Source organism: Achroia grisella, unplaced genomic scaffold (genome assembly GCF_030625045.1).
Source record: "Achroia grisella isolate CSIRO2021 unplaced genomic scaffold, CSIRO_AGI_Agris_v1 utg295, whole genome shotgun sequence".
Lineage (NCBI taxonomy): Eukaryota > Metazoa > Arthropoda > Insecta > Lepidoptera > Pyralidae > Achroia > Achroia grisella.
In genome coordinates this window covers 1,455,314-1,480,548 of record NW_026712783.1, presented here as the reverse complement: position 1 = coordinate 1,480,548, position 25,235 = coordinate 1,455,314, and the positions used below count along the sequence as shown (strand labels likewise).

Here is a 25,235-nt window from a genome sequence, read left to right as displayed (position 1 = left end):
CTGTGTTATAGAGAAAGATTCCAATCTGGCAGTGGAATAATATTCTAAGAAGGAGTAAAAAGAAACCAAATAAAATATGAAACTACCTGTATATTTTTAAATTATAAAGTTTTTTATGGGATTGAAATGGCCAACAAGATTCCAATCCAGCAGTAATGACTTCTAAGAAGAAAACAGAATCAAGTTTAAAGTACCTGTATATCAACAGAGTTTGAAGACCTTATACCTTGCATTCTTGTCAGCTTCTGCATGCGTGTAGAAGGCCAATATCCTGATAATAGTCTTTCTTTGTAGGCAATAAAGAAAGATTATATCTGTCGGATAATATCCCAAGGGGTAAAGAGGCCCAGATAAAATTGAAACGACCATACAGGTCGCATGACGTATAATATAAAAACTATGTTATAATTTTTGTCTAAAACGCCAAACGTTTTTCCATATAAATTAATAACGTTATAAAAAAAATAGGGGTTGATGATAGAAGGGTGAAAATTTAGGGTTGTATTTTTTAATGATACATAATAGAAAAAATTGCACGAAAAATAAAAAAATAATGTTAGGGGTGGACAATCCTTATCACTTAGTGGTATGAAATATAGATAGTAGCCGATTCTCAGATCTACTGAATATGCATATAAAATTTCATAAAAATCGGTCAAGCAGTTTCAGAGGAGTATTGTAACACGAGAATTTTATATATAAGATTACATTATTATTAATATATGTAGTTGTATAAGATGAAATAATTTTAAATGTGCAATTGTGAATAAAATTAATAAATATTTTAAAATTACTAGTTCAAGCAATATTTATATAGGCATATAATTAACAAATCTTAACCCACATACTCAAAATTTATTTGTACCTATAGAACATATAAATAAAATTGGATTATCTGTTTGTAATATTGAAATAACCGTTTCTTACTACATGCTTACGATGTGTACGGTAAATACACCAAAATAACAATTTTTACAATTTTTGTCTGTCTGTCTGTTTGTTCCGGCTAATCTCTGAAATGGCTGGACCGTTTTTACGGAACTTTTGGCAGGTAGCTGATGTAATATGGAGTAACATAGGCTACTTCTATTTTAGAAAAATAAAGTTAAATTCCACGCGGACGAAGTCGCGGGTACAGCTAGTCTGAAATATAATAAGAATGCAATCAAATCATAATGAAATAAAGCTGATTTATGTAATTGTACACCTATTAATTAATTGTGACACTTTCATAAAACAAATTACAAACTAAAACACCTACACCTAAAAATGCTGACACATACCTACTATGTTAAAATGTCTTATGTATATTGAAAAAGTTAAAATTCTAATATTGGACTTATAATAATTATATGTCAAGACATTATGTTTCCGTTCTTATTAAGGCTTCAAACTGTGAAGTTTGAAACTCCACTAATAAAGTTAATCTATATCTACTAATATTATAATTGCAGTTTGTTTGTTTGAACCCGCTAATCTCAGGAACTACTGGTTCGAATTTAAAAATTTTTATGTATTGGATAGTCCATTTATCGAGGAAGGCTTTAAGCTATATAACATTACGCTACGACCAATAGGAGCGGAACTGCAAAGAAAAATATTGTGTTAGTTACCATACTCCTTCGATAGGACTTGACCGATTTTTATGATATGTTATATGCATATTCTGTAAGTCTGAAATCGGGTACTATCTATTTTTCATAGCCCTAAGTGATAATATTAATAATAATAATTTCAGGACAATTCACACAGCGCCATCTAGACCCAAGTTAAGCTAGCTAGAGCTTGTGTTATGGGTACTAGACAACTGATACATATACATAGATTTTTTTTTTGTAAATACATACATATTATACATAGAAAACACCCAGACCGATACAAACAATCATACTCATGGATACAAATGTTTGTGCCGTGCGAGGAATCGAACCCGCGACCATCGGTCGTAAAGCGGTGTGCTAGACCGCTAGACCACCGAGGTCGTAAGGTTTGTCCACCCCTAACATTTAATTTTCAGCCAATTTTTTTAAAAATAGGTACATACCCTAATTTTTCACTCTTCTATAACCAATTCCTATTTTTTAATAGCGATTTTAATGTAAATGGTAAAATAACGTTTGCGGGGTCAGCTAGTTATATTATTATCTGCTTGACTGTACGTTTGTTACCTTATCACTACTAAACGGCTGAACAGATCCTATTCTATCTTTTTATCCCAACAGATGAAGACATCTTTAACAGATGAAGTCGTAAATAATAGCCAATAAGAAATGTAAGCTCAAAATTATTTTTAAAACTATTATATTATTATCACTGTATGTAAGTATATTTCACACAATGCCATCTAGTCCCAAACTAAGCTGAGCTTGTGTTTGATTACTAGACAACTGATAGATATACTTAGGTATATTGTAAATACATTATATATATATATATGTATACATAAGTTAGGTGTACTATTTACAGTACTCTTTAAAAAGAGTGGAATGAGATTCTAAAAATAATATAAAGAACGCGAGCGAAGCCACGGGCAAAAGCTTATATGAGAAATATTGGATAGCCTCGGTGGTGTTTACACCGCATTACTTACGATGGTCACTGGTTCGATTCCTCACACGCTACAAACATTCGTATTCCTGAGTAAGTATAATTGTTTAGAATCAGTCTGGGTGTTTCTTATGTGTATTATGTATGTATTTAAGTATTTCTATTAATTGTCTAGTGCTCATAAGTCAAGCTTTGCTTAGCTTGGCGCTAGATGGCGCTGTGTGAATAGTCCAAGGTTTTTATTATTTGCTTTAATAAAAAAAAACAACGATATAAAATACAGAACATAATTTATTTTTATTTTACATACATTTAAAAGCTCACTTCCATGATTTTGTTACCAAGGGTCTTATCGTGTACTACGACCTTGGAGTTCGAGTAGAAACCGATATTGATGACTTCCTTTGACACCTTGCTGTTGCTCAGTCCACCGCTGGACATGACGCTCCTGATGCCCAGAGCCCAGAAATGATGTCCCTTATAGGTATCGGCGTAGTTGACTGCGCTTTGACCTGCCAATGATGCATCATACTCAACCTCCACTTGGATGGAGCCTCTGGTCGCCTGCAGTTGGGCGATCACAGCCTGACCAGGCTGCAACGTGATCTCCATAGCTGATGAAGCTCCAACAGTAATGCTCTCAGATTTTTCAGTGTTTTCTCCCCATGAGGAAGTGTATGAAAGCGACGTGGTACCTCCTCCATTGGCAACTTCAATGTCGAAACCGTAATTGATTTCTTGTCCGATAGACAGGTCTCCACCCTTGCTCCACGAAGAGGTTACGGTATTCTCAACAGTCTGGGAGATACCCACGTTGAAGACTGCTGGTTTGCTGCTGTTGTTCTCGAAGACCTGCTCCATAACTATGGTAGGTTTAGACGAGATACCAAGTATTTTGCCGTTCCTCGGCACCAGAGTCCTGGTGACCTGGTCCCAGCCGTAAGTCTTGTACAAATCACCCCAAGGTGTAGGACTGCGCAGGTACGCATCATCAGGGCGTTTGCCGAAGTAAGCGTCGACGGCGTTTTTCAAACTATTGTCGTTCAATCCAAAGGTGTTTCGCTCCGTGTCAGTGATGATTCCGACTTGGTTGCCGGATGTGTACACCTTCATTGATGATGGATCGTCAGCGTTGAACTTTCCGGAGACTTGGACGTCAATGCTTGCTAAGGCAAGCCCCGGCAATAGGAGCAGTAAGTACGCTGCCATTTTGAAACTGTAAAGAAATATAATAGTCAATATTTTGATACTAATTTGATTTCTAATCTGTAGATGATTATCATTGGTTTTTGAAGTAAAATTAATACACTGAACGTTGCATAATAACTACGTTATTATATTCAGCCTGTAAAAATAAAAAAAAAACAAATTATAAAATTTAAAAAATATGAATTGTTTCATAAACATTTTCATATTTTAAATCAATATATTAATTGATTTTTAGCCTTTCTTTTGATTGTAAGGCTGATTTTTTATGACGTAGCCGTTATTGTAACTGGCAGGCACTGACATAGTGACGTCACAGCAGTGAGTACTCACATTGTTGTAGATTCGATCTCACTGACACCGAGCGAGAACCCGAATGATGATACAGGACTGACTTACGTTTATATATTGAATAGTCGGTATTATGTTGTAGGTATTTGTTGCAAATTAGACAATATTAGAAATGTCTAAAATAATTAAATTTATTTAATACCCGACTTCTCGCACAGGTGTAATACATGTACACCCATACGAAAAAAACATAAACCTTCTTCTTGAATCACTCTATCTATTGCTGAAAACTACAAAGCTCGTTGCGTAGTTTAAAACATCTAAGCGAACAGACAGCAGAAGCGACTTCATTTTACACTATTTATTATATAGAGAAGTCTAGTTGTAATCTTACAAAGCTCTCCATATGTCATATATCCTATATAACTTGCTAATAATGTGGCCAAGTATATGTTAAAAAAATTATAATCGTTGCAGAGCAGTTTCGTTTAATGCAAATTAAAGTTATATATTGGTTAGTCATATATTATAAATGGTATATTTTTTTTATTTGTATCGCTAATTTACACAAGAACGACTGTAATTTTGCGCATAGACACTTAGTTATATATACTATTACTATTAATACATAGGATACTTCACGTCTTGAAACTTATTTGAGTTTCTTTAGTATTATCAAAACACGAACTAAATGAGTCCAACAATTCCGATGAAAGAAATCCACTTATTACAATTTTTGGTGTACTCGTAGACTTGTCATTGTGGAACATTATTTCCTCATAAGAGATATTCATTATCTGAATCTAGTTAGTTGACTAGCTAAGATTTCAATTGCAACCAAAACTGTTCAGTAGTTTTAAAAGTAAACGCGGAGCAGTCCCACGTCGAAACTAGTTTATAAATATATTTTTATATTGAATATTACGTGTCACTACAAGACTACTTTCCTTGATTTTATGAAAGCTATATCAAACAGTCCATAATATTTTTATATCATTATACATCGCAAACACAGTACGACATACATTTTATCCATAACAATATAATGAAATACAGTTACATGGCAGTTAATTATGATTATCGGATGCCTCTTACTTATATTTGTGTAATTATTTATTTAAAATAACATTTATTCAACACACAAGTTTCTTGCTCTCTTGGGATGAGTCTGCGTTCCGAATAAGTGATAGAATAAAAAATATGACTATTCAAAAGAGTTAGTATCAAGTTTATTTGAATAAAGATTATTTCAATTTCTAATGTTTAATGTGTTTTCTTAATATTTGAATATTTACTGGGAGGTAAAGAATATACAGAGATATACTTTTTATCTTATTTTATGTAGTTTCCTGGTGATTCATAATAAATAGGTAGAATACAGCTTGTATAAAATAAATTCGTTTTAAAAAACAATAAAATGTAATACTAAATTAAATTTTATATTTAAAATCCGTATAATTCAAAATTATCGTAATTCCATCAGTCTCTTTCCAGCAGACTTATCATGTACGACAACTTTTGAGTTTGCATAGAATCCAATGCTGATAACTTCTTTGGATTCCTTTTTGTTGCTTAGTCCTCCGCTGGACATCACATCTCTTATACCTAGTGCCCAGAAGTGATGTCCTTTATAAGTTTTGGAGTAGTTGATTGCGGTATCACCAGATAACGCAGCTTCATACTCCACTTCAACCTCAATAGAGCCCCTAGTCGCATGCAATTGAGCTATCACCGCTTGTCCAGGCTGCAATGTGATCTCCATAGCTGATGAAGCTCCTACAGTAATACTCTCTGATTTATCCGTGTTCTCTCCCCATGATGAAGTGTATGAAAGAGAAGTGGTGCCCCCTCCACTAGCAACTTCAATATCGAAGCCATAACTGATCTCTTGTCCTATAGACAGTGCCCCACCTTTGCTCCAAGATGATGTTACGGTGTTTTCAACAGTTTGCGATATACCCACATTGAAGAGAGCGGGTCTGGTGCTGTTATTCTCGAAGACTTGTTCCATAACAACAACTGGTTTGGATGTGATTCTCAATATTTTGCCGTTCCTCGGCACCAAGGTCCTCCTGACCTGGTCCCAGCCGTAACTCTTGTATAAATCGCCCCAGGGTGTAGGACTGCGAAGGTAAGCGTCATCGGGACGTTTACCAAAGTAAGAATTGACGCTGTTCTTAAGGTTGTTGTCGTTTAATTCGAAGGTGTTCCGCTCTGTGTCAGTGATAATTCCCACTTGTTTTCCAGATGTGAGGACCGTCATCAATGACGAATCTTCAGGGTTAAACTTCCCGGAGACTTGCACGTTGATGTTCGCTAAAGCAAGCCCCGGAAGTAGGAATATTATGTACGTCATTTTGAAACTGTAAAGATATAAAATTAACATTATTACTAAAAGTATTTCAAATACAATTTTTACTTATCTGGAGCTAAACTCCATTGGTCTCTGAAGTTGACTTGCTAGCAATCAAACAAACAATCTTTAACCTACTTACTTGCTCTAACATAAAATATAAAAATACGGTGAAATTATATTTTTAAATAAAAAAATAATCTATAAAATTGTGATGCACAAATAGAAATATTTCAAATTATATTATGAATTGATTTATTCCTCATATTTTAAACCACAAATATACAGAAGTTAACTTATTTATAAATAAAAGTAAGTAGTTGTTAACTTTACATTCAGCAGGACAATTACGGACCCTGTTTAGCACAGCAAGTAAAAGAGCAGGGGAGAGAAAGAGTTGGTTGTTTGTTTTGTAATTATAAAATTGTATCAAAAATTATCGATATTGATGATTAGTTTCAGGAGTAGATATATATTATTTAAAGCAATAACTAAATTAGAATCCCAGTTCTTTTTTAGATAAAAGAAAAAATAATGTATCATATCTATGGTTTAGTATTAGCTAGCTTTTTAGGACCTTCTCAAATACTCTATGATTTACTAACTGACTGACACTGACACAGTGACGTCACAGCAGTGAGTACTCACATCATAGTAGGTACGATCTCACTGACACCCAGTGAGTACCCGAATAGTGATACAGGACTGACTTACGTTTATACATCGGACAGTCGCGCTTATATAGTACTCATCTGTTGATAATTTGACAACATTTAAATTACTAAAACAATTTATTACAGTTTCATTGTGTGATCATTAATTGGTTTATTACTTAATAATAAATTAAATAAAGATAATCTTATTATTATAAATGTGAAAGTTTCTATGTTTGAATCTTTATTACACACGCGAAAATGGCTGAATGGATTTGGATTCAAACCAAAAAAATAAGACAGGACCTTTTGGCCTCTTGTTAGTCATATTTTTATCACTGTTTAATAATTGTTACTCATTAATTTTGTCTTATTTTTAGAATAGATTGAATAGAACAGAATAATGCTTATTTCGGAAAACTTAACGTAACATTTTATCTATGACTCCACACTAGACTATGCCTGAAACGTAGAAGTTAAAGCAAGTTTAACTGTTCAAGTTACATTGTTACGGCCATCAGATGATAATAATTTTGCGTTTATATAATAGTAATTCCGATAATATATAACAAAAGGTAATAATAAATACAGAAACAAAAAATACAGATTATATATTTTAAGTGCGCGAGTGTGTGCGAGTATGTGTATATGAATTTTATAACTATTATATTTATAACTTCATTATTGATTCATTTTGGTACATAGACAGTCCATTGCCTGAATTAACACCTAAGATAGCTACTTTTTATCTCTAAAAAGTGTTGGGTACCTTCTTTTTACGCACAAACATTTTATGAGACCCTTTAAGACTGCATGACCCTCTCTATGCAAAAACATGCTACTATGACATTTTTCTGCAATAAGTAATTAAATTCGATTAAATTTTATCATGGATAAGATATAAGTATTAGATAAATAGTTTAAACATTTCACACTCGGCTATTTTTTAACAAAGTTTGATTTATAATTACACGTAACTGAAAAACCCGATTTTTAGGAAAAAAGGACCTATATTTGACGACCTCTCGACGACTCTAGCGGTTTAGCACACCACTTTACGTCCGATGGTCGCGGGTTCGATTCCTCGCACGGCACAAACATTCGTATTCATGTGTATGATTGTTCGTATCGGTCTGGGAGTTTTCTACGTACCTATGTATTTACGAAAAAATATATCTATATATATTTGTGTCAGTTATCTAGTGCTCATAACACAAGCTTCTAGACGCGCCATCTAGACCTAAGTTAAGCTAGCTAAGCTTAACTTAGGTCTAGATGGCGCTGTGTGAATTGTCGTGAGATTACTATCTTTAGCTCATTCTCATGAACAATCCGATTGTATAAAAATTTGATAAATCTGCAAGATATTGGAATTATAAAAGAGTCGTCAGTAATGTCGTTGAAATTCCAATACATAAGTATTAAACCTATAAAAGACGTTGTTGATAACAACAACGTCTTTTATAGGTTCCAAGATTTATATGATCTTTAATTATCTTAAGTCAAGCATTAATAAAATAACAATTAGAGTTTTGTCTGTAATAAGAAATCTTTATCAATACGTCTTAGTACCTAATATTGTTTTGATTACAGATTCAATTAATACTAATACAGTTTAGGTATTGATGAAAACTAGCAAATATCCCTGACTTTGTATGGGTTTTGTAATTACTATTATCTGTACAAATAAATATAAAATTCATACGTCTGTTTCTAATTTCAAATTAATAGCCTTTTACTAAATGAAAAGTGAAATGAAAGTACCCATAACAAAAAATAATTATAAAACTTGTCTATCTCTCTATTTTTGTTGATGACGTACTGGCCATAGGTATAATTTTATATTTCATACTAGCTGTTCCCGCGACTTCGCCCGCGTGGAATTTAACTTCATTTTTCTAAAATAAAAGCAGCCTAAATAACTCTTTATTACATCAGCTACCTGCCAAAAAAAGTCCCGTCAAAACCGGTTCAGCCATTTTAGACATTAGCCGGAACAAACAGACAGACAAAAATGGTTAAAAATGTTATTTTGGTGTATGTACCGTATTCATATTCATATGCATGTAGTAAAAAACGGTTATTTCAATATTACAAACAGACACTCCAATTTTATTTATATGAATAGATATTGTAATTTCTATTCAAAATTTATTATATATGTATACTAGCTGTCCCGGCAAACGTTGTTTTGCCATATAAATTAATAACGCTATAAAAAAATAGGGGTTGATGATAGAAGGGTGAAAATTTAGGATTGTATGTATTTTTGTATGTCGTATCATAAAAAAATAGAAACTAAAAATTTTGTCTAAAAAATGAAAAAAAAAATTCCGATTCTCAGACCTACTCAATACGCTCACAAAATTTCATGAGAATCGGTCAAGCCGTTTCGGAGGAGTATGGGAACGAAAACTGTGACACGAGAATTTTATATATAAGATGTATTTGTAAAAATAACAATATCTAATAAAGTTTGTGACAACAAAAATGACTATTCAAAAGTGTTTAAATTTAAGTTTATTGATCAAGAATGTTCTATTATATTCTAGAATAAAATAGAATATCTAGACATTGTTGTAAAATTACAAATGGTATATATAACCGTAGCATAATAATCATCACTTGATCATAATTACTATATAATACTGAATTGCGATATTTTCAAGTGCAGTAAATTCAGCTAAACTTATTCAATAATGCAAGCAAAACATCAATTTGATGAAATTAGGACATGCTTACTAGCAAACATGAGTTTTCAACGATGACTCTACTTAAAATTGTATGTTAGACTAGCTATACATGCGACTTCGTCCGCGTGGAATAGTTAATTAGTTTTACTTATTTTTATAAAATGAAATCTGCCAATAAAAGTCTCGACAAAATCCGTCCAGCTACTTCAGAGATTAGCCGGAACGAACAGACAGACAGAGAGACAAAAATGGTAATAATGTTTTGGTGTATGTACCGTGTTTAAATTCATATGCTTGTATTAAAAAACTGTTATTTGTATTTTCTGGCTGTTCCCGCGACTTCGTCCGCGTGGAAATTAACTTTATTTTTATAAAATAATAGAATTTTCTAAAATAAAAGCAGCCTAAGTTACTCTTTATTATATCAGTTACCTGCCAAAAAAAGTCCCGTCAAAATCGGTCCAGCCATTTAAGAGATTAGCCGGAACAAACAGACGGACAGACAAACAGACAAATATTATAAAAAATGTTATTTTGTTATATGTACCATATATATATATATGGTATTGTAATATTGAAATAACCGTTTTTTACTACATAGTAAGAAATGGTTATTCCAATATTACAAACAGACACTCTTAATTTTATTTATATGTATAGATATGTATTTTATGTAAATTACTAGCTACTCGCCCCGGCTTCGCACGGGTGTACATATATTATGTATAAAAACCTCTTGAATCACTCTATCTATTAAAAAAACCGCTTTAAAATCCGTTGCGTAGTTTTAAAGATTTTAGCATATATAGAGACGGACAGACAGCGACAGCACCGGCCCTGACTTTTTAAAGATACCTATATAGGTTTCATTACATATGTTAAAATATATAATTGCAATAATGTACCTATGAAACAGTGAAAGAATTTCATAGTTTCTGGGCTATACTTTTACTTGAACAAAATCTGCTCTCTCAGTTCGATCCCCCGTCAAATTCAATCGGCGATCGAAATTACAACGGCCTGAGCCGAGGTTCGAATAAGACTGAAGTCCCGTCCCTTCAAATCGGTCCAACTCGTTTCAAGCTGTAATTAGAATAGCTAAAAAAATCTTTGTATATATTATTAGAAAAAACAAACACAGACAGACAGACAAAAAATTGTAAAAAATATTATTTTAGTGTATGTACCGTATTTATATTCATACGCATGTAGTAAAAAACGGTTATATGAATATTATAAACATTTTTCTAAAATAATTTTTCTTTCTAAAATAAAAGATCCTACTCCAATTTTATTTATATGTATAGAATAGGTTAAATAACAAGTAAAGTAGGGAACAAAATCATGTATTATAAAACATGTATTCTAATGCCAAAATACTACTTTATACTTTGAACTGTTGCAAAACTTGCAATATTAACGTGTAGGCAAAATTTAGTAATTCATTTTGCAAAACACAATATATGAGTTTTCAATGTTTCAGCTAAACTTGTTGTTTCCTTAATTAAACTAATCGAAACAAATTTATTAGGTAATTATTTATTTAATTTCAATGGCAAACTGGTCGACGGCTACCTGATGGTACGATGGTTGCGGCTACCTTCAATGTTCAATCATTCATAATTTAAGAGCTGTGCTCTTGTCGAGCTCCCGCCACCTTCCACGATCTTCTATCAGTCTTTTTAGCTGTTGATACGACACGACTCCAACTTTTTCTTTAACTTGCTTGATATAGCTGTGTCTTGGTCTTCCCCTTCCTCTCTTTCCATCTATTTTTCCTTCAATAATGTTATTAATTAGTTCGTCGTGTCGTATCAAGTGCCCCAACATTTTTACCTGATGGTAGATAAGCCTATATTGAACAGCACTACGGATATCACGTTATCATGTAATACCCGTAATACCAATTTTCTTTTCTTTAATATAAAGCCTATATTGAACATGATAATTCATTGCTACGGATATATCACGTTATCATGTAATACCCGTATTATATTATTATATTGACCTGTTTTGTATACTCATGCGTTATCAAAATTCAAAAATCTTTTATTCATGTAGGACATTTTAGCCGCTTATGAACGTCAAATTTTTCTATTATAATAATTTTCCCTACTGTCCAGTTCAGTATTTAGATACAATTGAGAAGAACTGGCAAGAAACTCAATTGAATTAGGTACTTTTTAAAAGCCTGTTTATTTACAATGTATATATGTAATGTATAAATATATATAGGTGTCTATGTCTAACATTAAATGAAAGTCCAGTGCTCGAACAACTATTGCTATTCACGCTCATGTTTCAAGTAGTCGTTTAGTTATAGGTAATATTATGTTATCTGTGGTTATAGGTTAGTTTATCATTCCAGAGGAATATCATGTCATGCCTGTAATTTTACTGCCTAATTTCATGCTACAAATGAAGCACAGCTTATCAAGCAAGCTGCTTGACGGCTGAAATAGATCAGATTGAGTACATACACAGCCAACTTTTTACAGTTTACCTCTGGTTTCTAATAATAGTATTTTACTATACATTCTTTATTGCACTTTAAAATACAGTAGTAAACATAATTATATACAAAGTGAGCATAGGACTTATCTCTAAAAGAGATCTTTACCAGTCAACGCAACAGTGAATCATAGCTATTAGTGAGTGGGTAACAGTAGTGCAACTACCAATATCAGGTTGAAATGTCCAACATTTTTAATAATCATTTAAAATTCAACAAATCTAAATTTTTTTCTTAAATATTTTATCTGCATTGACATTACTTTTATTTCTCTATCCACCCTAAGGAAGGTAGTCTGGAAGAGATTGCCAGTAATAATACCGCCTTTTGTATCAGTCAATGTATTTACTTTAATTGTTATGTTTGTACTTTAATTTGTGTATTGTGGTGCAATAAAGAGTATAAATAAAATAAAAATAAATAATTTCATGTCAATCTTATCTTACCCTGTAATTTCTCTGCCTAATTGCACCCTACTATCGAAACACATGTTACAAAGCCAGCTGCTTGCTGTAATATGTGAGGCTGAAGTGACCAAAACGACTTTATATTTCACTGACTGACTTCATTATTATATGAATAATATTTTCATTTATTTATTACCTTTTTCTATTAAATCACTATTATTAATTAACTATTACTTTTTTCTGAATAAATAATATAAAAATATAAGCAATATTTAATTTATTTTCTTTTCTTAAAGAACTTCCAACTAAAGGTTAAGCTTAGTTATTTCTTGCAATTTTTAAATATTGAGTATTATTAATATTAGTGTTTAGATTACATATTTACTGTAATTTCACTGTCTAATCTACGCTCTACAACCGAAACCAGTTGCTTGGAGGCTGTAACAGAGACTCAAGTGACCAAGATAACTTTTACTTGTCTCGGGTTTCTAATAATGGCATTTTGTCTATATGAACAATATAAATTCTATAAAAAAAGGTAAATTACTAAGAAATCGTGGCCCTGATTTGGATCCAAAACTCCTGAATTAAAAGAATAGCTTTGACCTCGGTGGTTTAGCGGTTTAGCACACCGCTTTACGTCCGATGGTCGCGGGTACCATTCCTCGCACGGTGCAAACATTTGTATTCATGAGTATGATTGTTTTTATCAGTGTGGGTGTTTCTAATGTGTATGTATTTACGAAAAAAATCTATGTATTTGTATCAGTTATCTAGTAAGACAAGCTTTAGCTATCTTAAATTGGGAATGATGGCGCTGTTTGAATGGTCCTGAGATTATTATTTTTATAGCTGACACCAATACCTTTATATCAAAATATATTCCTGACTGGCTCTCGGGTGATTAAAACATTGATATCATATTTATTTAATTCTGGATACGACAGTAGTATTCGCATGAATATGCGAATAACTATATTAATTCCGGAGATGCAAAGAAGTAAATTCTTATGTTCCAGTAATACAAAAATGTATTAAAATGAAAATAGTGAAATGTTACTAATATTATATACGCAAGTTTGTGAATTTGGATGGAGTGGGTGGATCCCCCGTCCAATTCAAACGGGGATCGAAATTACGACGGTCTGAGCTGAGGTTCGAACCCCTAGCGGTGCCCTCAGATTAAAATCGTATCCGTCAGGCGAGAATTGGCCTTCAGCCGCTCCATAAGTCCTTCCGCGGGTTTGGAGTACCATCTGCACTCGCCCCCTAACGTCCGGTGAAGCTGTAATGGCCAGCTGCGGCCAACAGCATTAGAGTAGTCCGAAAAAAAAGTTTATTATTCTTTCAATTATTTAAGTTATTTTTTCAAAAACTACTACACGGTTTTTGATGAAACTTTACAGTAATATACCCTTAAACATATGAGTAACATATAGGCTATAAATTTCATGCTGGTAAACCCCTGGCACAGCTAGTTTGTTATAGGGTTTTCTTTGGTTATTCTAACTGGTATGTATGAATGCAATAATAAATTTATTTGCTACTTTTAATGTGATCTATAATTGCACTACCAGATGTACCGTTAAGGTATTAAAAAAGAATTGTAAATTCGAAAGTAACTATCTCTGTTTGTTACCTTTTTACAACTAAACGGCTGAACAGATCCTGATGAATTTTGATATAAAGGTAGACTGTATCACTGATTGATCATATAGGTTCTATTTTACTTTAAAAAATAATTTATAATTGTAATTATAATAATAATAACAACCCTGGACAATTTACACAGCACCCTCTATTGGAGCTGGTTTTATAGGTTATTAGACAACCGATACAAATTACTTAAATACATAGAAAACATCCAGACTGATATAAACAATCATACTAACACAAATGTTTGTACCGTGCGACGAATCGAACCCGCGATCATCGACAGCAAAGCGGCTCTTAAACCGCTAGAACAACGCTGCCGACAAATCAGATTTGGAAGAAAAAATGAAATATTGTGAAGACAAAGTCAGGGCTAATAACTAGTTTTATAAATAATTTACTGATATAACTATTTTCATAAATAATTTGTAAGTAAAATTAATTAGAACAATAAATTGCAAACATGTATTATAAGTTGGCAACTTAACAATTGCGTAGTAATCGTTTGCGACTTATTGCAGTGCAAGCTGAAACAAATCTGCTATATACAGTATGTTCTAAAAAGTAACATGTCATTTTATATAAAAATAATTATTATATTAATATATTTCTATTAAAAACTACTTGTACGTATTTAATAAACGTCTAGACTTCGTTTTGTACTTATAACTTAGTGTATTTTTTAAAATAGATCTTAATGGAATGGTGCAATCGCTTGCGCTAACGGTTTACGCTGGCGGGGCACTAGTGGAGGATGATAAGAAGAGCATGAGGTCAGGTCAGTTAGCCCATCATGACAGATTCACTAGGAATTTACCATGGTTTCTAGGGAGAACCTCGTGGTGTTCGACAAGACATGGTACATGTCTGGTTTTCTATTAAGAATCCCCTTCCCTCACTTTTTGTATAACACTAGCTTATCCTCGCAACTTCATCTGATTCACTTTTACACGACATTTATCATATATTTCGCCTAATATACATAATAAGTTTATAAATTATAGTCTCTATGTTATTCTGATGTATAAGATATAGTACTGTAAAGAATCATAAAAATCATCATAAAAATTTGTATTTTTTGCCTGCAACAATAAACGAACAAACAAACAAACATCCATCTATCTATACATCTATACTCACAAACTTTCACGTTAATAACATTAGTAAGAAGGGAGATATATTGTTGCTCTGCAATAATGAAATGGTGCACCAGTGGAGAATGATAAGGTGAGGTTATGAGGTCAGGTCAGTTAACTCATCATGGCAAATTCACTAGGAATTAACAAAATCATTAAGTACTGAAGTAGACGCACAATAACTAATGATTCAATAAAATCATTATCATCAGTCCACTGCTGGACATAGGCCTCTCCCAAGGCACGCTACTGGGCACGCTTCAGCCCTGCTCTTCCAGTTGCTATCCGCAACCCTACGTATGTCATCGCTCCACCTAGCTACGGGTCGTCCTATACTATGTTTGCCAATTCGCAATGTCCACTCTAGAACACGTCTACTCCAGCGAGCATCGGTTCTGTGACAGATATGATTTGCTCATTATAACTTACAAATACGAAGAGCTTTGTTGGTGACCTTAGTTCTCTAGCGAATTACTTCGTTTCGGATTTGATCCCTCAGAGAAACTCCAAGCATAGCTCTTTCCATAGCTCGTTGAGCGACTTTAGTTGGTGGACCAGTCATATCGTCAGTGTTCACGTTTCGGCACAGTATGTCATAACGGGTAGGACGCACTGGTTATAAATCTTGGTGTTAAGGCTTTGTGGTAGCGACGACGACAAGATTTGACAAAATATATAAAGATAATTACTATATATATTTCTGTTACAAGTGTCCTAGATCCATGATGTCCCCAAGTTTGCGGTATATGATTCCAACATGAGAGGGACCAGGTCTTTCTCATTCCATAAGGCTCTCGTGATGATAGCTTTGGTCTAGCAGCAGTTTATCACATCGTCTTACTTCTGATGATCGCAAAGCAATCGTTTATATTCATGAGTATGATTGTTTGTGTTGGTCTTTGTTATTCCTATTGGAAATTTCCAGATAATCCAGATTTATTGTTATTATATTTTTTAATTAAAATATTAAAAATAAAGAACAGCCTATATGTACCATATATCATACGATTATGGTATATAATAGCCACAAAATCTAATTTTATTATTACTCGAAGGGCGTACATCCTCAAAGTGAGTATTACATTATCACTGGATCGTTTCCCAATTGGAGTCACTTTTAATGGCTCTTTAACGATCGATAAGGATTTACTTAATTGTATATCGAAGTTATCCGTGGATAGCTAACGGTTATCCATGAAAGCCATTTGAATATTGAATAATTTAATATTCATAAAATTCGAATAATAATCTCACGTTTCGTGACAAAAATTATTCCATTATTGGGAAGCTATAAGACGGTAATTGGAAATATTAACGGCTCATTTTAAGATGCTGATTTTTGGAACAATATTTATTCAATGAATATTTCTTCAAAACCATCGTTTGTTCGATTCGAAGATATTTCTAACTCACCTTCAGTAGTATTGACTCTTTGTTTAAACGCACTTGTAATATCAATTAATTATTAAATGTTGTTTTAATCATTTTATTTTTATCTTTTCAGAACAAAATGGCGTCGAAATTTTTGGCACTCCTGTTTGTACTTCCGGTAATCTACGCCAAGATTGAAGTCAATGTTGTCGCTTCAGACAACGAGGCAGAACGCCTTGTGGAACTTTCTGGAAGCAATGTGGACATCATCAGCGACACCGAAAGAAACACTTTCCAACTCAGCGACAACAACTTGAAGAACGCCGTCAGGTCCTACTTCGGAAAGCGCCCTGACGATGCCTACGTCAAGAGCCCAACACCCTGGGGCGATCTCTACCAGACATACGGCTGGCCCCAAGTCGCCCGATCCTTGGCTCCTCAGAGAGCAAAGGTCCTACAGGTCACCTCGAACCCAAGCATCGTATTGACGCAACACTTCGAGAACAACAGTACCACATCTGCTACATTCAAGGCCCAAATTAAACAGGAAGTTCAGAACACTGTCACTTCCACTTGGGAAAAGGGAGGTGAGTTGACCGTCGGCCAGGAAATCGAGTACGGCTTCGACATTAAAGTTGTATCCGTCGGTGGCAAGACCTCATTCTCTTACACATCCAAATGGGGAGAGAGCGTGTCCAAATCAGAAACAGTGACCGTAGGATCCGAATCAGGCGTTGAAATAACCCTGGAGCCTGGCCAGAGAGTGGTAGCTGAGCTATTCGCCACCCGAGGCACCATGCAGATCCAGGTAGACTATGAGGGAACTCTCTCCGGTTCTACTGCCGTCAACTACGCTGACACTTACAAGGGCCACCACTTCTGGGCTCTGGACATCAACGCAGTGATGCGAGCTGATAACCTGAACACCTCAGCACAGTCCCGGGAAGTAATCAATCTAGGATACTACTCCAGCTCTAAAGTTGTGATCAGAGACGCCAAGTCTAACGCTATACTGTACTCTTTACCCATGAGCATTTTCTAATATGTACATAAATATGGACGTTTAAATAAATTGCCACTATTTCTTATTTATTTTAATTTTTCATCTATTTATTTCCTTTTTCTATTAAATTATAATTATAAAAAACTATAAGTAATATATTTTTCTGGATATTTTTTGAAAAAAATATAGCAATACTTAATTTATTTTCTATTTTGATGCAGTTAAAACTAATAGTACGGTTAAGAATTAAATCTTCATAAAAACTTCTTGGAACATTGTCTATTATTATTTAAATTACCTACTTATATTATCGGAATAATGTCTTTAAAAAGTTACGATATTTCTTTATGGTCGTATTCCATTTATTGAATTGTAAGTTTTGTAGACTTGGACGTACATTATTAGTCATATTAAAATGTATAAATACTATTTAAAATAAGTAAACTTCATTCACCGTATCGTTACAACTTAATATTACAAAAATACTTCTAATGATCTCACCAGTGATTGTTCTGTTTTGCTAAATATAAAAAAAAACATTATTACTGCAAAGCGAACGTGTAATAAAATCGCCATTATCACATTGAGAAATTAGTACCAAAAAAGCCTTATAATTAACACATTGCTAGAAATTTCAATATCGCTCGTCTTTATTCAAACTGAATTATACTATTACTAGCTACCCACCCCGGCTTCGCACGGGTGTACATGTATTATACATGTAAACCTTCTTCTTGAATCACTCTATCTATTGAAAAAAACCGCTTCAAAATCCGTTACGTAGTTTTAAAGATTCATAGGGACGGATAGAGAGCGACAGCGACTTTGTTTTATACTATGTAATGATGATCGACGCTTAACGTAACGTAACCAAACATGCGTTGCCAGAGAACCTTATGCCTCTTAACCTGTAATTTCACTGTCTGATTTGCACCCTATGACAAAACACTATCTAACCCTATGACAAACTTACAAAGCAAACTCGAATACATGGTTGGTTACTGGGATGCAGACGACTTTTTACAGTTTATTATTTGTATCAGTTGACAATTGTGTCATTTTAAAACCTACACTGTAAATAAAACAATGTTCAAGCAAATAAATTATGTATCTATCTATCTATATCTGGTAAAAATACGTCATAGTATAATAGATAATACTAGCTGACCCGCAAACGTTGTTTTTCCATATAAATTAAAATCGCTATTAAAAATATGGATTGGTGACAGAAGCGTGAAAATTTTGGGTTATATGTAATTTTTAATGCCACATTATAAAAAAATGTCCAAAATATAAAAAATAAATTGGGAGTGGACAATCCTTATCACTTACGGGCATGAAAAATAGATTGTAGCGGATTCTCAGACTTACTGAATATGCATATAAAATTTCATAAAAATCAGTCAAAAAGTTTCGGAGAAGTATGGTAAATAAAATTGTGACACAAGAATTTTACGTATAATATAAACATTTATGCCCTCAATACCTGTACATATATAAAATAGCTATTCCTAACTACAAAGAATACCTTAACAACCGGCGCCCCTCCGATCGATCCCCCGTCCAATTCAAACGGGGATCGAAATTACGACGACGAACCCCTAGTGGTGCCCTCAGACTAAAGTCGTATCCGTCAGGCAAAAAATGGCCTATATAAAAAATAAATTCCGCGGGTTTGGAGTGCCATCTGCACTCGCCCCTAACGTCCGGTGAAGCTGTAAAGGCCAGCTACGGCCAACAGCATTAGAATAGTCCAAAAAAAAAAACCTTCACAACCGTTATACAAGTAGGGGTAGTCAGAATCGTCAATTATCGATGTTGTGGTGAACCTAAAACTTGATATGCCCAAATTTGATTGTTACCGGAAGACAACAAAGTTTTAAAATATATATAGTATTACAAAAAACATGACTACAAGAGAAACAGGGCTAGATTAAATTGTTTTATTATTAATTTTCACTGTCTGCCTTTGGGTTCACATTTTAGGATGACGGAGAAATTTTTTTTCAAAATATGTCACGACAATTCACACGGCCACATAAGTTCACATAAGTCCCAAGCATAATACGGTCGTAAATATAAAAAAATAGTTTTTTATGACCATTTTAATAGTTTTTTAAATGTGGTGTCATAGTAATGATGTTCATCATCATAATTTTATATATGTTATAGCACGTGTGTCTTGGTTAGCTTCATATTTTCGCCTGTTTTGCAATATTTCTCACTGCAGCGCCACTCCTATTGGTCGTAGCGTGATGTTATATAGCTTCCTCAATAAAAGGCTTATCCATTGTTTATATTGTTAACCGGGTTTTATTATGAATAATTTTATAGTAGTTGTGCCCGCGACTTCAAAAAATATTCAAAAATCTAACCCAAAAATGCCAAAGAAAAAGTGTCGTCGTCCTAGCTTCATAGATGACGATTTTCTACACAAACTTTCTTGATAGAGTTACTTTCGCTCTTATAACACTAATAATAATAATAAGAATAAAGGTATTTACCTCTCTCGAACGAACTGACTGAGAATTATAGAGACCTTTATTTACCACAAAATTATTCGTGTTAAGACCTGGTTAATAATATCTATTAATAATGGACTAAATAACACTAAAATTATTTTATTAATTCGAACCAACAATTCCCAACATCAACGCGATCAACCAAACAAACAAACTCTTCAGTTTCGTAATATAATATTTTTTTATATTAACTTACTAACCCGCTGAACTTCTTCTGCGCCACATTTTCCCTGTTTTTATTTAATATTTTTCAATGCAACTCCGCTCCTATTGGTCATAGCCTGAACTAGCCGGAAAGAGGGGAAAGTAGATTGTTAGTAATATGCATTGATAATCTCATTGCTAGCAATATACCATGTCAGGTTGACCTCCACGCGGTTCCCCCCGGAAACCATCGTGATAAATTCCTCACTAATTTGTCACGATGGGTTAACTGACCTGACCTCATGCTCATCTTATCATCCTTCACTGGTGCCCCGCCAGCGTAAACCGTTAGCGCAGGTGAGTGCATCATTCCATTATCATACTTAAAAAAAAACCTAGAAGGATCAGTAGTACCGGAGATAACTCCAAACACGCAAACTCACAAATTTACCTCTTTATAATGTTACATTAGATATTAGTGTAGACAAGAAAAAGTTTCGAAGGAAATCTAATACATAAAATTCTCCTGTCTCAGTGTTTAATAAAACTTCTCCGAAACGGATTGACCGATTCTTATGATTTTTTTATCTATAGTCTGTGGGTGTGAGAATAGGATGTAAACTATTTTTTTATACCCCTAAGTGATAAGGATGGTCCACCACATTTATTTTCATATTTATGACATAAATATATTTATGGACAGCATTAAAAGTACATACAACCCTAAATTGTCACCCTTCCTCCATCAACCCCTATTTTTTAGTATCAATATTAATTTATATGGCAAAAACAACGTTTGCCGGATGAGCTAGTTTGCACAATAAACTTATTATTATTGTATACAATATTATTTTAATTCCATTCTGCTATTATTTTATCTTCATAGACGTTCATCTATTTATGTACATCACTGTTTTTTTATTTATTATATGTCACTTAATTAACATATAAAAAAACAGTTTAATTAATTAACCTAAGATAATTTACATTATGTACTTCACTTTTAAACTTAAAACTAAATATAATTCTATATCAATGAGAGGGGGCCTAATGCCTTCTTAGATACCAAGACATCATAACCCCAGGACAAGCAGCTTTGGTCTCCAGATGTCCATCTCACAATTTTTATCTCGCACAACCACAACCACATTGTGGAATCACCTTCCAGCAATAATAACTCCCAGAAATTTCCGAACCAATACAGTATTGAAACTTTCAAGAAAAAAAGCTTATTCCTTCTTAACACGCAACGCACTTTCAATTCCCCAGTTGTTGCGGGTGCTCATGAGCGGTGGTTACTTACCATAAAGTGAGCCATTGTCCCTTGTGCTAAACTTACAGCCAGATGAGCCGCAAGCTCGGTTGTCCATTGTGCTATTAAAAAAACAATTTTTACCATTGGCAATTGAAACTGGAACTATGTAATTTATGGACATAAAAAAAAACATTATTATTTATTCATGATGAATTAACTGCAATAGCTGGCACAGTACTTGCATTTCTAATGTAACTATTTATAAACAAAAAGATTAAAACTATAATTTATAAAGTAGTTTTTTATATCGCAATTATTCTGCTTTTGTTATTGTTTGTTAGCCATTTTTTTTAAAATCACTAATTCAACTCCAAAAAAGGTGTGAAATTGAAATTGACTAAACTTTTATTTGTTTTCATTGACGTATACTCACTCTGGACCTTTTAGCTAACGAAGGCATGTCTATCATTTCATTTCCATCAATAGAGGGGTCCATCCACCAAAATTTCTTAGCAAGCCACCCCCAAAAACCGTCAGTTAAGTAGCTTTATGACGTGGTCGAGTGGATTTAGTCATGCACGCTAAAATGTTCAGATATGTGGCGACGTGGTGGGCCGAGAAATTGGGCTCCCTAAAATATAGTCGAGTGTAGTGATGGCTGGTTCATACGTTATGCTCGTGAACGAGTGCTGCTTGTAGGGACTGGTCTGCTCTAACCACTACGATTGATTTAAATTATGGTGTATTTATATTTGACCCTAATAAATTAGTGCTAGTTGGTAGTCTGTATACACACGTTTCGACTTAAAAATTTAAAGTTACACCGATTATTTAGAAGAGCAACACGCAAGTTTCTAGCTCATTCTTCTTGTGATGAGACAACATTCCGAATTAGCGGTAGATTAAAAAATTCGTGATGATTATTCAATAGTGCTTAAATTAAATTTATTTGAATAAAGGATTCTCTACTATATTCTATTCTATTCATTATTTGAGTTAACTAAATGTTTAGGACACCCTGTATATAGTTATGGGGAGAGTATATAACAGCCACAAAATGTATATCATTAGTATTTTTCTACTCATTGGGCAGACATAATAGAAGTGAGTAATTTATTACATTTTTATTATAGTGTCAAAAATGTTTTTAACATTTTTACTAATTTTTACATATATTAAAACTGTAAAACTTAACAAGGCGAAAGCTCTATCTGTTTGTTTGTGTATTACGGTTTAAATGGCTGGAAGTAGGAAGAAATTTTAACAGAATTTATTGTGTAATAAGGGGTAAACAGAAGGGCTAAAAAATTACGAAAATATGTGCCCCAATGGGACGAATGAATTTAATAAGTGAATATTATTAATACTCAATCTATTATGAATAAAATAATAATAATTATCATAATAATATATTAAACAACGTTAGTATGTATGACGGACTTAACACCATGAGGTTGTCCTCAAGGTGTTTAGTCCACCATATACATTAATTGTACGAACAACTGTTTTTGTTGTTTAAAGCAAACACATTTCACTTCACACTGAAGGTTAAGGAAACCAGAAAAAGATCTTGATAAATATATGTTCACTTTAGGGGGCAATTTTGTGTAAATAAGTTACCTAATAACAATAAATGTATTAGTATATTTACAATAATTTTATTGTGAAATAATATCATGTATTTATTTTTAGTATACTAATTGAAATTAATTATTTTCAGAACAAAATGGCGTCGAAATATCTGGCACTCCTGTTACTAGTACCAGTAGTTTACGCGAATATTAAAGTTAACGTTGTCGCTTCAGACAACGAAGCGGAAAGAGAGGTAAAGTTTTCTGGACGCAATACAGCCATCATCAGCGACAAGGAAAGGAACACCTTCCAACTTAGCGACAATAACTTGAAGGACGCCGTCAGGGCCTTTTTCGGCCAGCGTCCCGATGATGCCTTCCTCAGGAGCCCTACACCCTGGGGAGATCTCTACCAAACATACGGCTGGCCCCAAGTTACCAGGACCTTAACTCCCCGAAGGGCAAGAGTTCTACAGGTCAGCTCTAATCCGAGCATTGTTTTGAGGCAACACTTCGAGAACAACAGTACGTCATCGGGTACGTTCAAGGCCCAAATTAAACAGGAAGTTAAGAACACCGTCACCTCCACTTGGCAGAAGGGTGGCGAGTTGTCCATCGGCCAGGATATCGAGTATGGCTTCGACATTAAAGTGTTATCCGTCGGTGGTAAAACCTCATTCTCATACACATCCAAATGGGGAGAGAGCGTGTCCAGATCAGAAACAGTGACCGTAGGATCCGAATCAAGAGTGGAAATACATTTGGAGCCTGGCCAGAAGGTTATAGCTGAGCTTTACGCTACACGAGGCACCATGCAGATTCAGGTAGACTATGATGCCACACTGTCCGGGAGTACTGCTGTCAACTACTCCAAAAAGTACAACGGTCACCACTTCTGGGCTCTTAACATTAACAGTGTGATGAGAGCCGGAGGCCTAAAATCTTTTGCGGAATCTCATGAAGTCATAAATTTGGGTTATTATTCTGACTCAAATATCGTGATTAGAGATAGCAAGTCCAATAATATTCTGTACAATTTACCGATGAGTATATTCTAAAATGTTCTTAGATATTTGCGTGAATAAATTATTGCATTTTGATTTTGCATTTCTGTTACACCTTTTTGTAGTCTTTAAGTACACATATTTTATCAAATTAGAGGTTATTATGTAGATGTCCATTCAATTAATTAATGGATTTATTATGACTTAGTTTGATTTAGCTACCATTAGCATGTGTGAGATCATAAATATTAGCGCAGTTTGTTCCTCGAACACACATTTAAGTCTGTTAATCCAGTAAAGTTATATTTCATTTAAAAATGTGTTTGTTTTAACACAATTTGTTTTGAGATTTGAAAAAGTTTAATATATATAATAATATACCTGGATAATTCACACAACGCCATCTAGTCCCAAGATAAGCAGAGCCTGTATTATGGGTACTAGACAACTAATATAAATAAATTTTTTGTAAATACATAATATAGATAGAAAATACCCAGATCGATACAAACATTCTCATGAATAGAAATAATTGCTCCGTATGAGGAATCGAACCCGCAACTATCGGAAGTAAAGCGGTGTGCTAAACTGCAAGTCTACCGAGACCGTCACACTTTTAGTGTTACCAGAGATAAGACGATATTACATAGTGTTACCAACGCACACGTGAGGGTCTCACGTGTAATGTTTCATACATGTATCATCATCGCAGCCTGGAAGACGTCCACTGCTGGACATAGGCCTCCCCCAAAGATCTCCACGACGATCGGTCCTGCGCTGCTCGCATCCAATGCCTTCCAGCGATCTTGACCAGATCGTCGGTCCACCTTGCTGGAGGCCTTCCCACGCTGCATCTTCCGGTCCGTGGTCGCCACTCGAGGACTTTACTGCCCCCACGGCCATCTGTCCTACGA

General features: G+C 34.0%; 4 protein-coding genes across 4 annotated transcripts; 2 read left to right on the top strand and 2 right to left on the bottom strand.

Annotated features, from left to right (window-relative positions):
• Positions 1 to 2,859: 2,859 nt before the first annotated feature.
• On the bottom strand, positions 2,860 to 3,756 carry LOC131843351 (spherulin-2A-like). Its single transcript, XM_059191979.1, has one exon. It carries the CDS (start codon positions 3,754 to 3,756, stop codon positions 2,860 to 2,862), a length of 897 nt encoding a protein of 298 aa, XP_059047962.1.
• Positions 3,757 to 5,509: 1,753 nt separating this feature from the next.
• LOC131843341 (spherulin-2A-like) lies at positions 5,510 to 6,400 on the bottom strand. The gene has a single exon (XM_059191969.1). It carries the CDS (start codon positions 6,398 to 6,400, stop codon positions 5,510 to 5,512), a length of 891 nt encoding a protein of 296 aa, XP_059047952.1.
• Positions 6,401 to 16,961: 10,561 nt separating this feature from the next.
• Positions 16,962 to 17,864, top strand: LOC131843346 (spherulin-2A-like). The gene has a single exon (XM_059191973.1). The coding sequence runs from the start codon at positions 16,962 to 16,964 to the stop codon at positions 17,862 to 17,864; it is 903 nt and encodes a 300-aa protein (XP_059047956.1).
• A 5,608-nt stretch (positions 17,865 to 23,472) lies between these two features.
• Positions 23,473 to 24,375, top strand: LOC131843347 (spherulin-2A-like). Its single transcript, XM_059191974.1, has one exon. The coding sequence runs from the start codon at positions 23,473 to 23,475 to the stop codon at positions 24,373 to 24,375; it is 903 nt and encodes a 300-aa protein (XP_059047957.1).
• Positions 24,376 to 25,235: the final 860 nt, after the last annotated feature.